The sequence below is a fragment of the Orycteropus afer genome, unplaced genomic scaffold (assembly GCF_000298275.1).
Source record: "Orycteropus afer afer isolate SDZICR_OR568_19922 unplaced genomic scaffold, OryAfe1.0 scaffold00006, whole genome shotgun sequence".
NCBI lineage: Eukaryota > Metazoa > Chordata > Mammalia > Tubulidentata > Orycteropodidae > Orycteropus > Orycteropus afer.
Genome location: NW_006921593.1, coordinates 21,515,055 through 21,530,088, shown reverse-complemented (window position 1 = coordinate 21,530,088; position 15,034 = coordinate 21,515,055). Strand labels below are relative to the sequence as shown.

Genomic DNA, 15,034 nt, shown 5'->3' with positions numbered 1-15,034 from the left:
TTGAGCTTGATGTCCCCTGTGACAATGGTCCCAAGCCCACCAGTTCAACAACTCGATCCCTCTGGGTAGCTGGCTGTGACCAAGAAGTGACTACAACCTTGTCCCTTATCAGCTTTACTATACATCTGGGAATTCTTACAGATCATACAAATACACTTATGGGACCATTGTCTGCCAACCCTATACATGGTCTTAGGTACACTCCCCACTTCACAGACATTCCTAATAGTTCAGTCTGCCCACCCATCTATCCACCCATATACCCATGTTTGCCTCTTCACTGACAATGCAGTACTGTATGTGCAAAAGGGTTCATCTTTGTTGTCTGTACCTCCCACGCACCTCTCTATGTCTTCTTCCTCAATGCCACCATGTTGATCACTCACATTTGGTGCATTGCCCTTCTCTTCACCTAAATCAATACTTACCTCTACCTGTCTAACAGTGTTCCCTCCCCTCTCCTCCCACCACTGGTAACCATCAAAGAAAATTTCCTTCCATAGATAAACCTTTCCTTGACTTTTACGGTAACGGACTGATACAATATTTGTCCTTCTATGACTGACTTATTTCACTCAGCATAATGTCCTCCAAGTTCATCCATGTTATGCGGTGTTTTGCAGATTCTACATTATTCTTTAGAGTTGCATATAGTATTCCGTTGTGTGCATGTGTGCATAGATTGGTTATCCATTCCTCAGTTGATGGGCACCTAGTTTTTTTCTGTATTTTGGCTATCGTAAATAGGGCTGCGATGAATATGGGTGTCCATATGTCTGTTCTTGTCATGGCTTTCACTTCTTTAGGATATATACCTAGTAATGGAATGGCTGGTTCAAATGGTATTTTTAGTTCTAACTTTTGAAGGAATCGCCATACTGCTTTCCACAATGGTTGTACCATTTTACAGTCCCACCAGCAGCGTACGAGAGTCCCAATCTCTCCACCTCCTTGCTAGCATTTGTTATTCTCTGTCTTGTTAAACTTTGCTACTAGTGCTGGGGCCAGATGGTACCTCATTGTTGTTTTGATTTGCATCTCTCTAACGGCTAATGATTTTGAGCATTTCTTCATATGTTTGTTGGCCGCCTGAATATCCTCCTTGGTGAAGTGTCTCTTCATGTCTCTGTTTTCCAGCTTCTGGGCTCTGGGTGCCGCCTCAGGAGGGAGGCCGGGGAGAGATGGCGCAGGTACAGACAGTTAGCATCTGGGGGCATCTGGAAGCAGGCGGGCTGCAAAAGAAAGCCGTTCATTTCTTGCTCCCACATCAGGTGGGAGTTGGCTGAAGCCCCACCCAGCGTCTCTGCTTCCAGAGGCTCAGGCTGGAGGGGCCGCTTGCTGAGGCAGGAAACGGGGGTGTGGCTCTTCCGTCTTGGCTCTGGTTTCCTCCTGGGAATGGCATGGGTCACACTAGGCCACCACATGTTACTGGCCTAGTCAGGTGTCAGGGCCAGCCCAAGGCAGGTGAGGAAGGCAGTCCTCCACATGGCCAGAAATCCTTGTTCCCAAGCTGTCCTGAGACCACGGGCGATTCCTGCACGTCCACCTTGGATGGAGTTGGTTTTACTTCCTAGGAGGTTGAGAAGGATGGCTGTGCAGGGTAGAGTGTTAATCACCACCACCGCCACCCAGGCTGATGACTCCTGACTGATACATGTCACAGACAGGGTCCAGTCAGACAGAGGGCATCGCACTACACACAGTTGGTGACTTGGTCATCTGGTAAACGTTCCGTGTCGGTTAACACATATCGTTACATCATCACATCATGACAAGGATGGACTGGGGATTTAAACTGTGTGTTGCCAGCTGTTCCATGGCATGGACCAGACTCTGCCTGTAAACGGCCTGGTAGTAAATGGTTCGGACTCTAGGGGCCACGTTCAGTCACATATTCTGGTTTTTAAAAAAAAACACCCCTGATACAGTAGATGTTTTTTGGAGACCTCAGGCCACGTGGGAGCAGGCGAGGCTGGAACCGCTGGCCCCAGAGTGACAGTGCAGTCGGTGTGTCTCCTCTGGGCAGATTCCTGGAGGTGGGGTTAGGGGGCTGAGTGACATTCGACCTAAGGCGCTTGGAAAATATGATTAAACGGCCCTCTTTCCAGAGAGATGAGCCCATTGGTGAGTTCACCATCTGTGTCTGAGAAGACCTCTTGTCCAAAGCCCTCCTGAAGATGGTGTATCTTCTCTGCCTTTCTAGAGGAGTAATCAGATCATTGAGTCTGTGTCTCAGGAACATGTGGGGCGCTGGCTGGTGTCCCCACTCGCCATTCATGCTGCACATGGGCTGCCCTTGGCTCTCGCCTCTTTCTCCCCTGGGCTGTTGGTCTCACAGATGGGTGGGGCTTTTTTTTTTTTTTTTTTTTTTTTAATTTTTATTGTGATTTGGGTGAAAGTTTACAGAGCAATTTTATATTCCATACAACAGTTCATACACCCTTTGTCTCATGACATTGACTGCAATCTCCCACAATGTAACAGCTCCCCTCCCTCTTTCTCCCCATAGTTCCCTCTTCCCTGTGTCCTTCCCTCCATACACTCCTGCCCCCCGAGCGGTCTCCCTGTGCATGCACAGCCCTGGATAAGGCCTCTGTGTGGCAATTAATGGCACTCGGCAAGGCTGCCGAGTTCTTCCCTGGTTTCCGTCGTCGTCTCTGTCTTTAGCTCCTGTAGCCCCGTCTCCTCCTCTTTTCCTTTTTCGTGTTACGTAATGCTGAGCGCGCGCCCCTCAGACCCTGAGATGATTCCTGTGCGTTTCCTTCTCGTTCTCTGCTGGTTCTGTATCCTTCCATGTAGTGTCACTGTGTCTGGGATGCGGCTCTGAGCGGGGCTGGCCATTTGTCCACTGAATGGGCCACTTTCCCCATTGATGGGAGGCATGCTGGGGATCGTGTTGAAGTCCTTGCTGCACGGTAGGTGGGCGGCAGGGCCAGCCGGGGTGGCAGGGACTGCAGAAGGGGCAGCGTCTGCTTTATGTTTGTCTTGCTCCAGTGGCGGTGGCAGGGGGTGCGGCAGAAGAGATTACGGAACGTGTCGTGTCCAGGTGCAGGGTGCGTGGCTCTGACACAGAGCCCTGCTCTCTGTTTGGTCCAGAGCAGTCATCGGAGTCGGGGTTGTCTGTATAGATGACGCCTAGAAGGTGGCGATGGGAGCTCTGGTAGCATAGTGCCTAAGGCATTTGACTACTAACCAGAAGGCTGGCAGTTCAAACCCACCAGCCACTCCTCAGAAGGAAATTGGGCTTCCATAATGATGCTGCCTCAGGAACCTGAGGAGGGGTCGCTGTGAGTTGCATCCGACTGGATGGCAGTGAGTACGCATGTGTGTAGAAGGTGGCGAGGAGCAAGGGGAAAGCCCTGGGAGGTGCAGCAAGCCTAGGAGTGTCTGTGCGTCGGGGCCTCTGCTGAGGGGACATCGTCTTGGGAGGGAGAGTGGACCTGCTCTTCTCTTAGGTTCCTTCAGATGCTGGAGTCAGTGAGGCAGTCTGAGCGGACTGTGACTGAGGTCGGCCCCTGAGAGCACTCGCAGCCCCACCCTGCAGCACTGATAGCCTCTCGGCAGCCTTGGGCCTGACAGGAGGTGCCCTCAGGGGCCCCACAGCTGATCGGTGTGTTCACACTCACACATTTTCACGTGTGGGGCAGCAACTGTGTGGAGTCTCTCAATTGTGTTCTGGTTTGAATCGGAGAGGAGACCCACTGGGCTGTAAGCGTGTACTTCTCTTGTCTCTTATTTAGAGACAAGAGAAAGTGCAGACAGGGTATGTGTGGGTACTGACAGGCCTTTGAGATGCTAAGGTATTTTCTAGGTATGGCGTCAAAGCTGATAATTTGATTATAAAGATAACAATTTCCACACCACAACTAAGAGTTAACACCCAAGATGGATGGGAAAAATGTGGCCTAGTTGACAGAGGATTGATGACTTTAGTGTCTCTAAGATGGCAGGTCATGAAATGTCATCAGTGCAGGGCAGACAAAGGCACCCTCTGCAGCCCCAGGGACCAGCACGGTGGGCCCCTTCTGGCCCATTTCAGGACAGTGGTCTGCCAAGTGCTGCTTGGCCCCTGGGGAGAGCCAGGGTCCATGTGGAGGGGCAGCAAAACGGATCTGAAACAGCACACGCTGCTGTTTATAAAGAAACCTGACTGTGTGGCCAAGAGGAGGCTCAGAGCCACGCTGGCGGTCAGTAGAGCTTCTGAGGGGGTGGTTCTCTCTCCTCCTGTGAGCCAGGCCTGTGTTGTCTTTCCTCTTCTGTGTGAATGAGCTGTTCCTACAGCAGGGGAGTCACTGACGGACGCCTTCACCGGGACGGCCCGGCATGACGTGTCCTGGGGTGCTGCCCTGCTCCCTGTCGGCCGTGTGTGCTGTAGCCGCCTCTCTGGAGACTGTCAGCAGAGGGGACAGGTCACCCCTGCAGATGCGGTCCCTCAGCCGCAGTGCACGGACACTTGGCTCAGGGGTGTCTGTCGGTCCTGAGGGGACACAGGCTTCTCCCATGGCGCTGCGCTCCGCCAGGTCGGAGGTGCCAAGGCCCAGCCCTGCCTGCCAGCGCTGTGGGCAGATGGCACGCAGGCCCTGGTGTGGGGTCTGCTGGGCTGCGCTGACAGCATGTCTGGGGGCGGCAGGAGTGGGCTCAGTGTGACACTCAGGCCTGTGGGGGTGAAGGGAGCAGCGTGCAGCTGTGGGGGGCGCGACACTGAAGGGGCTGAGTGACACTTGGATGATACCAACACACCCTGTGCTGGCCGTAGGGGACACTGCTGTGGTTAGGGACCATTACCGAGTACGCCCTGCACTGGCCGTAGGGGACTCTGCTGGGGTTAGGGACCATTACCGAGTGCACCCTGCACTGGCCGTAGGGGATACTGCTGGGGTTAGGGACCATTACCAAGTGTGCCCTGGGCTGGCCATAGGGGATACTGCTGGGGTTAGGGAACTATTATGAGTGAGCCTTGCACTGGGCTGTGGGGGACACTGCTGGGGTTAGAGAACCATCATTGTGACTTCTCTCTCTGTTTTGCAGCCCCCTAAAGTGAAGTGCTTGACCAGAATCTGGCACCCCAACATCACAGAGACAGGGGACATCTGTCTGAGGCAAGCTGCTCCTATTTCCCTTACCCACACGGGAGCGGTGGGATTGGTCACTGGGCTTTAGAACTGTGCCCTCTCAGAGCAAAGAGTGCACCTGAGAGCCATGGCTGAGATGTGGTACCTGAAGTGTGAGCATGTCCATGTGAACATGCTGGCCCTGGTTCCCGTGTGAACATGCTGGCCCTGGTTCCCGTGTGAACATGCTGGCCCTGGTTCCCGTGTGAACATGCTGGCCCTGGTTCCCGTGTGAATATGCTGGCCCTGGTTCTCGGGACAGCCTGCTGCCAGCTGGTCCCCCTCCTCTTCTAATGAGAACCTGCGTTTCCTCCACGAGGCTCATTTTAGCCTAAGAAGACAAGTACGATTGATGAAATCCCACAGATAAAGTGTGGACGCCAGGCTTAAGGAGGCCTGGCTCACAGGCACTTGGGTCCTCTGTGAAGCAGACGGGCCTTGATCTGCCCGGGGTGTGCCCCGCAGGGGACGTATCCCCACTTGCACTGGCCGGAGATGAGGGTCCATACCTTGCCTTCCTGCTGCTGTCAGCAGAGAGCTGAAATGCTGTGAGCCTTTTAAACCTTCAGTGTTTCTTCTTACTCCTCTGCTTCACTTCCTCTGGGAGACAGCGGTGCGCATTGTAGGGGCTCTGGTACTAAACCCCCTACTGTGAGCCTGAACCCTCCACACACACACTTGGCAGCTGTGGGCTTCACTCTCAACCACAGTATAACATAAAACGCGTCTGCTACAGGGCAGAAATATCTCGAGGCAGCCTGGGAGAGGTGGTGGGGGCAGCGTGGCCCCTGCGGCAGCACAGGGCCTCCTGGCTGCTCCTCGCTCACAGCGCTTTCTGCATCTGTTCAGCTTGCTGCGGGAGCATTCGATTGATGGCACTGGCTGGGCACCGACGAGGACGCTGAAGGTAGGTGCAATGGCGCTGCCCCATAGCCAGCCTTCCCCTGCTCCTCTGGTGATACCCCGCCCCGTGGACGGCGGCTGGTCCCCTAACACACCCATCTCTCTGTCTCCTCCAGCAAACAGACTCACACCAGGAGGTCAGGGACAGGGAGGGAGGGAGGGATGGACGGCACAGTGGACAGATTTGAGAGTAGAGAAGGCGGTTAAATGACCACACATTGGATGAGGGTGAAAATGCGCCCCAGAAAGACGAGACTCCTCTTCTCGCAGAAAGAAAGGCCAGGCCAGACCTGTGATCAAGTCACAGACCACAGGGTCGCTCGGGGAGATGTGACCACGTCACAGATCTTAGAGAGAACTGAGTTTTCATCTCATTATAGTGAAAATCTCTTACCCCTGAAATTACTACTCTCCCTTGAGCCTGGATGTAACTTCAGAGCAAAATTAGGAAGACCCTGTGGTGGTGGGTGATTGGCTCATCTCTTGCCCCCAAGAGCCTGGAAATAGCAGTGACTGATAAGATGAAGTGGGAGGTCTGTGGTGTCTGCTGATGGCGGGGGTCATGGTGAAGCTGTGCCCTGCATACGAACACCTGGGGGTCTCCATGGTGCAGTGTGGGCCAGGCTGACCTCACACTCACTTCTAGGGAGTCCTGGACTGCAGGCAGGTGTTTTAATGGTCTGTCTGGAGAGAAGCAAAGCCCGCTGCAGAAAGGTTTGATTCGGTGCCGTACACAGTGCTGGGTCATAGCTTTAAAATTCTTTAACATGCTTACAAGCCTGAAACTTGTTTTCCTCCTTATTTCAGGATGTTGTCTGGGGATTAAACTCATTATTTACTGTAAGTATATTGATCACAATTCCAGTTCTTACTTCTTTTCCTTGATTTCTGCTTTCAACTATTGCATTATGGAAAACACAAAACCAAATCCACTGCCATCGAATTGATTCTGACTCATAGCAACCTGCTTGGACAGAGGAGAACTTCTCCAGAGGGTTTCCAAGGCTGTAATCTCTGCAGAAGCCAGCTTCCTCATCTTTCTCCTGAGCAGTGGCTGGTGGGTTCCAGCTGCCCGCCTTTTGGTTAGCAGCCCAGTGTTTTAACTACTGTACCATCCCAGCTCCTTAGGACTACACAAGGGGGTTTTAAAACATCCCCAGAACCTGGCACATGTGCATGCCTCTTTTCTGTTGCTCTGTTGTGGGTCAGAGGGGGTGCTGGGGAGCAGCTGCTCTGCTGCCTGCGGGAGGGGCCCCCTCGCCTTCTGGGAACACTGGGCTTGTCTCGCCTGCCTGGCCTTGTGTAAGCCGGGTGGCCCCGCCCCTCCAGGTGTCCTGACGTGGAGGGACAATCCCGTGCTCACCCGGGAGTGGTTGTCCTGGCGTCGGCTCTGAGCTGCCTAGGGTTTCGTCCTCAGGGAGACGGCACAGCTCAGCCGGTGGCAGCTCTGGGGTGGGAAGAAGGCACGGAGGCGCGGGGAAGGACACAGCTGTACACCTCTGGACGTGCCACTGAATGTTATTAGTTCCTTTGAGTTTTTACTTTTTAATTCAGAAAAGAGCTGGACTGGAAAAAAAATTTCGGGGGTCTGCCCTTCATGAAACAATTTTGAGACTTTTGTTAAAACCTAAGCCCTGCCCGTGAGCTGAGCCCGTCTCAGACAGCTGCCTCCCCAGAATGGCCTGATGTCCCCAGGGCGGTGGTGCAGGTTGTGGGACTTGGCTCCACAGACCTTGGGTCTGCTGGTCCTCATCCCACCGTCCTAGGGCATGACGGTCCTGGGTTTACCTTCAGCCAAAGAACTGACGCCCAACCAGCCCACCTGCCCTTGGTAGACGTCCTGCTTGGTATCCCCGGCAGGTGCCTGGTGCAGGCAGACGCGCACACGCCTCCCAGTTGTCCTGAGATCATCCTCATCCCCATGGAAAGTGGTTCCCACTTTCCACCCAGACCGTGGTGCCGGCCCAGGGCTTTGGTTTGTTTTGGTTTTGGTGTTCAGATTGAAGTGGATGGGGTTCCAGGGCCAAGGTGCTGAAAGGCTGCCCAGGGCTGTGCTCCATTGGGCCTTCACATCTTCAGCTTTAGTTGAGGGGCCGACGAGGGCAGGTGTTTGCCCAGGCCTTCTCTGTTCCGAAGAGCCAGTCAGAAGCGTGTGTAATCACTAGGTCAGACATGGTAAAGAAGACACGAAATGTTGTGGTTCTGACAAGTCTCTGTGGCCCATGGGGTGGCTCGTAGAAGAAGGGCTTCCTGTTTGTGGCCATTCCAAGTTCTAGTCTAATTTACGGCTGATGCGAGCACAGGTATTTGTAGTTCTCCTTTGCTGTTGATGACGTGACTGGCCACGCCCATGTTGATTTTCATGTCAGGAGTCCAGCCCTGCTTTGGCATGATTGGCTTTAAACGACACATCCTTTATGGCTGTGGAAAGCCACGACTCAGAAGAAGTGCTGTGCTCAAGAAAAGGAGTGGGATGTATAAAGAGCTGCCAGGCCCGCGGTATAGAATTGAGCATCTCTTCTTCAGTGTCTCTTGCATAACCAGGGGCCACACCACAGGGGTACTTTCCTAAGGTCAGAGGCCCCTGGTGCCAGCCCGAGGGCCCCATCGCAGCTTGGCCTGGTGGTGCCAGCCTGAGGGCCCGAGGCAGACTGGCCGGTGGTCCAGCCTGACAGCCCAGAGCAGGCCAGTGGGTGGCGTAGTGCTACATTCAGTGAGGTTGCAGACAGGTAGCTGGGTTCAGTGTGGTGCTCATGTAGGTGAGTTCACGGGCAGATCGGAATTTGGCCTTATCAAGGCAGAGTCGTTCATCACAAACAAAATCAAAATAGGAAACTATGATTTTAATGAAGCAACTGTGGTTTTATTTTTTAAACGTTCATAATGAAAGTGGCTTTCAATCTCTAGTTATCAAAAATAGCATGAGAAGTTCACGTAACGGCCGTTCCCTCCTTTTTCTCCTAACTCCTAACTTACACGTCCACGGGCCCAGCTTCACTCAGTCAGCCGAGAGTCACCATTTGGAAGAAATGCCCAGGTACAGTGCCCTCACCCTCAAAGAAGCGAAGAAGGCCGGTTCTTCCTGTAGGTCTCCAGCTCTCTGGGTCGTTCTACCGCTGCTAGTTCCATCCTGTTGCCTGCTTCATAAAGTGAAGACTCAGCAGAAAAGCAGCCCCTTTCCCCTGCTGACTTTGCATTTCTCTCTCTCTTGAAGGATCTGTTGAATTTTGATGACCCGTTGAACATTGAAGCTGCAGAGCACCATTTACGGGACAAGGTGAGCTGGAAGGGCCGCTTCCGGTTGCTGCACTGGGTACAGGGGGCACTGCTGTCTCTGGGTGAGATCGGTGAGAGGCGGGGGCCGGGGCCCGGGACTGGACTTCAGAGCCACTTACAGATCCTGCGTCTGCGGCCGCGGGCTCACGGCCGCGATCGTGAGGAGGGTGCGGGACGAGCAGCAGCGCCTTCTGTGGCACGTCACCCTGAGTCGGAGCTGACGCAGCAGCACCTGACGACGGCGACAGAACGCCTGCCTGACAGTGTGAGGCGCCTCAGACAACAGTGGTTCCTCCAGGTCAGAGTGAGGCGTTCTTGGTTCGATGTGGTTTCCAGTAGAACTCAGTATGAGTAGTCTGCAAGGCCACTTACCTCGTTAGCAATGCAGACATATATGTGGGAGAACGGAGAAGTGGACATGTGTGAGGGAGGATGAGGAAGGGATAGATGTCACGGGAGGGGATGAAGAAGTCGCAGATCTGTGTGGGGGGTTGACGGGTGGGAGGGAGGGTGAAGAAATGGGAGACGCGTGTGAGGGAGGATGAGGTCATCGTCGTGTGTGAGGTGCACGGAGCAAGCTCAGCCGTGTCTGAGGGGACTGACGCGAGCAGATGGGCTGAGGAGCAGGAGGAGGCCTCGGCCCCGGTGCCTGAGGCCTTACTCGCCTTGCACTGAGCTGGACGCACGCAGACGCTGCTTCCTGGGTGGTGGTTTTCAGACTTCCCTCCAGGTTGATGCATAAGCCGTAACTTGTTTCTCTCAAGACCTTCGGCCCAGAACGGGCTGTACCACGGTTTTTAACCGTTCTCTTATTGGTGAACGCTGGGTTTTTCCTGCAGTACTTTCATACAACAATAAACGATGTATGCACGTTCCTACATGCTGGGGCTTTCGTTTCTACGTCAGAGAGCCCCACAGCGGGGGTGGCTTGGGCCTGAGAGCCTGTGTGTTCTGGTTTGAGTGGCCTGTTCCCCAGCATGGCCGTAGGCACGTTGCTACTGCTCGGGTTCTGGTGAAAATCGCCTTTTCCTTGACTTCCTGACTTTCTAGAGAGGGATGTGTTTTCTGTGAATGTGCACTGACTCCGTGTTCCATGGGTTACCTGTTGGTATTCTTGGGCCGTGTTTTTATTGGATCACTTTGATTTTCTTTCCTGGATTTTAGGAGGGCTTTGTATGTTGTGGGCGTTCCCTTTGGTCACTTTCCCAGATACCAGGGACTTGGTTCAATCGCATTAGCCTGTCTCTGTTCGATTGCGGTTCCATTTTGCCTATGTGCATGTGGACTTGAGGTGTTTCCAGTAAGACACTTGTTTTAAGGGACTCTTTACCTGGAAATAAAATGTCCAAACCATTTTTTAACAAAATGGAAAGAAAAGCTAAGGGAACTCCATGCCAATAAGACTGTGGTTGGTGACGTCGGATGCCCAGGAAACCACTTGCTATGCAAGCCTGTCTCAGAGGAGAGCGTGAGAGCTGGTGGTGAGCACTGTCCCGTAGAGACGTGGTGGGGGTGCTTGCTGCGCATGGGGGTCCTTCCACAGCTCAGTGAGCAGCATCGAGGTGCCTGAGCAGGAACCTGTGCAGGGTACGTGGCCAGTCCCCACAGGCGTGGGGTGGAGGTGGTTAACAGTCATTAGACTCCATCAGGGCAGGGAGTGTTTGGCCTCGGTGTCCTAGTAATGGGATGAGTGACTCACCTTCTGAAGCATCACCTCCCTCTGGAGCCCTTGCCGTCCCAGTCAGCCACCCGACACGTGGACTGGTGGACATAGGCTATGGATGTCCCAGGTTTTGCACACTGCCACGTCGGTGCTCAGCACTGTGCCGAGTGCTAAGAGGGCTGGCTTCTGCTTAGACCTGCTGTGTGCCTGCGTGTGTGTGAAGTTGTCCGTGTGCCTCGTCTGATTGTCACCATGTCCTGAGCAAAGTGCCACAGGGATGAGATCTCGGCCCTGGGAGGCGACACAGACATGGAGCCTGTGCTCCGTGCAGACACCCAGAGCCTGAGCAGTGTGGTGCCATGGCAAGGCCACATGCTCACGGGGAGCTAGGCTCTATGCTGAGGCCAGGAAACAGCAGGGTCCTGAGCAGCACCCGTGGGGACAGGCGGCTCCCCAGTGTCCGCACGGCTGCCACCCCCAGCAGGCAGCCTGCACACCAAGAGCCAGGCCTGCTGCAGGAGGGCACCCTGCCGCCAGCTGCCACCCGGTATTCCCACGAGTCCTGCTCAGTGCCCCGGGCAGCTGCTCCGCTTGGCCCCTGCTGCCCCTGTGGGGGAATCGCCTGCACAGAGCGCTGCAGTGGGCAGGCAGTCAGGCTCCTGCCAGTCCTGTGCCCACATGGAGCACAGGGTTCCTCACACACACACACACACACACACACACACACTCTCTCACACCAGCAGGCTCAGTGGCTCACCCGGGATCACACAGCCATTATGTAGAGAGCCCCGGCAGCAGCTGCCCATGCGTGGCGGCCCTTGAGTGGGAAGCTCCCCACAGCCTGTGTGCCCCGAACTGTGTCCTGAGTGTGATGCCAGGGTTCAGGGAGGAAGACTGGGCAGTACAGGGGTGGGGTGGGCAGGCTGGGGGGTCTCCGCATTCTGAGAGCTTGTGCCCTGGTCCTTGTGAGCTGGCGGTGTCATATCCTTCTGGGCTGCTGGCAGGAGTGGCCTTGTGACTTGTCTGCAGCAGGCAGGGTTCTGCGTGGCCAGGTGGTGTGTCAGCTCTGCCACCAGCCATGCCAGGTGACCTTTTGAGCAAGGCGCTGACCTCATTCTTGGCATTAGACCCGGAGCTTACGCCCCCCAGAAGGGGCACTCGTGCCCCAGGTATGGTAGGTCTCACAGGCAGGAGATTCAGCATGCCCAGCGCCCAGCTGGCCGAAAGTACCACAGTGACAGCGCCAAGCCCCTGGGGCAACAGCTCTTGCCTCCAGGCTCGTTGACAGATGTGGTGGGGGGGAGACACCTGGAGCCACAGATCAGGCCCCTCCCCCAGGCCCAAGTGCTGAGCTGAGGAGGAGATTCTCAGACTCGTGGAGACCCACTGTACGTCTTCCTCAGTAGACTGAGGCAGTGTGGTCCCGCAGTCAGATCACGTGGTGTCCTGCCACTAAGGAGGCTCATGCTGAAGCCGGCAGGCTGCTGGTGGGGCCAGAGTGGGGCTGCAGATACTCCTTTGGTGCCTGGGTTCCATGCTAGCTCCCAAAGGCCCCTTGTTTATTCCTGCACAGCCAAGGGGTTTAGCTTCTGACTTTGATGGGGGCCAGAGTGAGGAGCGCCCAGGTCCAAGGAGGCTGGGAGCCCTTGCTGGCCACCGTGACCCCAGCCTGTGCCCCTGTTCACCACCAGAGGGTCCCGGCACCCAGGACCCTTCAAACACTTTGCTGGGTGAGGATGACCTCGGCAGCACCCCTGCCTTGGGTGGGGGGCTGTCATGGGCTGTGAAGAGCAGGCATGTGTTAAAAGGCAACAGGTCGAGAGACGAGGTGCAGCCAGCATGGCACTCAGGGATTGTGGTGACCTTGACCCCAGTCCTCCATCGTAAAATGAGGGAGATGCCTTGTCAGACCTGTTATTTTTGGCTCCCCCCGGCACACCTCATGTGGTACACCCCACTGCAGGCCCTGCACACAGTAGTGGGTGGACGAGCATGTGCTCCACAAAGCTCTGGTCCTCTGGGCCCGCGAGGCCACTCACAGTGTGTCTGATGGCCCTGCGATGTCGTTTCTCCAGCTAACCCACGCCCTTCTCTCCTGACTGCTTTGTCTCCAGGAGGACTTCCGGAATAAAGTCGAAGACTACATTAAACGTTACGCCAGATGATACCAGGAGAGGCCTGCAGGACCAGGAATTGCCTGATAACTTCGTCTCTAACTTAGCCAACAAGAGCGAGTCCCTCCTCCCATCCTCAGGTGCCCTGTCCACCCACCGGGCGCTGCCAGCCCGTGACCATGTTATACCGAAGACACAAAGCTCCGTAACTGCCCCTATTAGACGGAGAATCCAACATAAATACAGCAAGGAAATGTGTGGTCTGCTTAACTTACCATGTTTACTTTTTTGGAAACTGTACCATATAGGCTGTTGATGGAGATCTGCCAAGTTTTAATGAACTCAGAATTGAGGCTAGAGCTTGCGTCCCCCTTTCCAAACAAATCCGTTTCCTGCACAAGCAATGCTCATGACATGTTCAGTGTAACCCCTACATTGACAATATGAAACTTGCTGCAAACCGTGCTTGGATGCAGATTCTCTTAGCTCCCTCCTGACCGGGCCCTGCCCAGATGGCGTGGCGCCATCCACATCCCTGTACCTTCTGAGATGCTCGTTTGCTTCCATGTAAGTATTTTCTGGAACAGATCTATAATTTGTACAGTGGAATGTTTGCATTACTTTTTTCTATTCTCATTCAGTTTGTATTTTCATTGTATAGAGCAGACAGAAAGATGTTGGGTCAAGCAGCTCTTGAAGAGAAATACAAAGAAAACGTGAAAGACCTGATGCCTCCTGTCCACATGCAGTGAGAGCCTGGCTCTTAACAATCAGAGCCCTTTCTGTCGCGCCCAGAGGAGGCTGCTGGCCGCCTGGCCCAGCGGGAGCGTGGGGTCTCCTGTCACAGTGTGGTTATAAACCACAGACACCGCCTGCTAGCTCTTTATCAGAGAGCCAGGCCCTCACTGTCCTGTGGGGGCAGGAGCAATATTGTGGGAAACAGTCACATGCGTGGTGCTGTCTGAAGCATCCCTGTGGCCTCCGATGTGTGCCATGCACTATCTGGGGGTGAGCCTCCTAGGCCCAAGGACTGGTCACTGCACCAGCCAAGGTGCTGCACGTCAGAGAACACCATAGCGTCTGGATGTCGGGACCAATGAGGTCAGAGCACACTAGTGCCTAGTTCCACTAGCTGCCTACCAGGCCTTCCCACTGGCCCTGGGTGCCCACAGGCCGTCACACTCCCCGTTTGACCCCTGCAGCTGGTCCTCTGTGCCCTTGTCACGTCTTCTCTGTGAAATCAGTGCATTGTGGGGACAGAGCAGGTGGGGTGCAAGGCCAGCTGAAGGACCCCCGCTCTGGGTGAGGGGTTGGCCAGGAGCACAGGGAGCCACCCCTCCCGAGGCTGGGAGGGCACCGGCACGCCCCTATTCGCCCTCAGATCCCTGCCTAGCACCCTCACTGTTGTCCTGAGCCACCCGTGTCAAGCAGGTCAGAGGTCCCACTCCGCCCTGGCGCCGTTCTAGGCCTGAGTCGCACATCCTCCAGTCTGTGGAAGGAGTGATGTTGCCCAGAGTTCCGTGCGGACTGTTCTGAGTGGTTTGTAAAAGCCACTGGGCCCCTGAGCCACACGGAAAGGGGTGGTCTCAGCGTTGACTGGGCTCGTTTTCTGCACAGTCGGGATAGTGCTCTTCAGAAATGTCATTGAGATAATTGAGCATTCCCGTCCGACTGGTGGAAACCTCTCTGCCCTCACTTCTGTCTTCAGGGGGCACCCACCCGCAGGCCAGCCCAGGGAGCAGCCCTCCTGGGCTGCAGTTACTGGTGGGAGCCACGGAGCCCTCACCCTGACATCCTGACTTTGTGGCTCCTTGGGGTCTCCTCTCCACTCTCAGGCCAGAGTGGTGTTGCCGACATGTGCCCCCACCCAGCAACGGTCCACAGTTCCTGATCTGCTAGGGGCAGGATCCCCGGGACTGGTGGGGACGGTGTGGGCCTGGGGGAGTGATGCTCCTGGCAGCAGTGGA

General features: G+C 55.1%; 1 protein-coding gene across 1 annotated transcript in view; it reads left to right on the top strand.

Moving 5' to 3' along the window:
* UBE2F (ubiquitin conjugating enzyme E2 F (putative)) overlaps positions 1-13,118 on the top strand; it is a 40,595-nt gene extending 27,477 nt beyond the window's left edge. The window contains exons 5-9 of the mRNA XM_007941557.2: positions 5,029-5,099; positions 5,961-6,018; positions 6,822-6,854; positions 9,229-9,291; positions 13,068-13,118. Coding sequence (XP_007939748.1) covers positions 5,029-5,099; positions 5,961-6,018; positions 6,822-6,854; positions 9,229-9,291; positions 13,068-13,118 — 276 coding nt within the window. The remainder of the gene's footprint in view (positions 1-5,028; positions 5,100-5,960; positions 6,019-6,821; positions 6,855-9,228; positions 9,292-13,067) is intronic.
* The last annotated feature ends 1,916 nt before the right edge of the window (positions 13,119-15,034 follow it).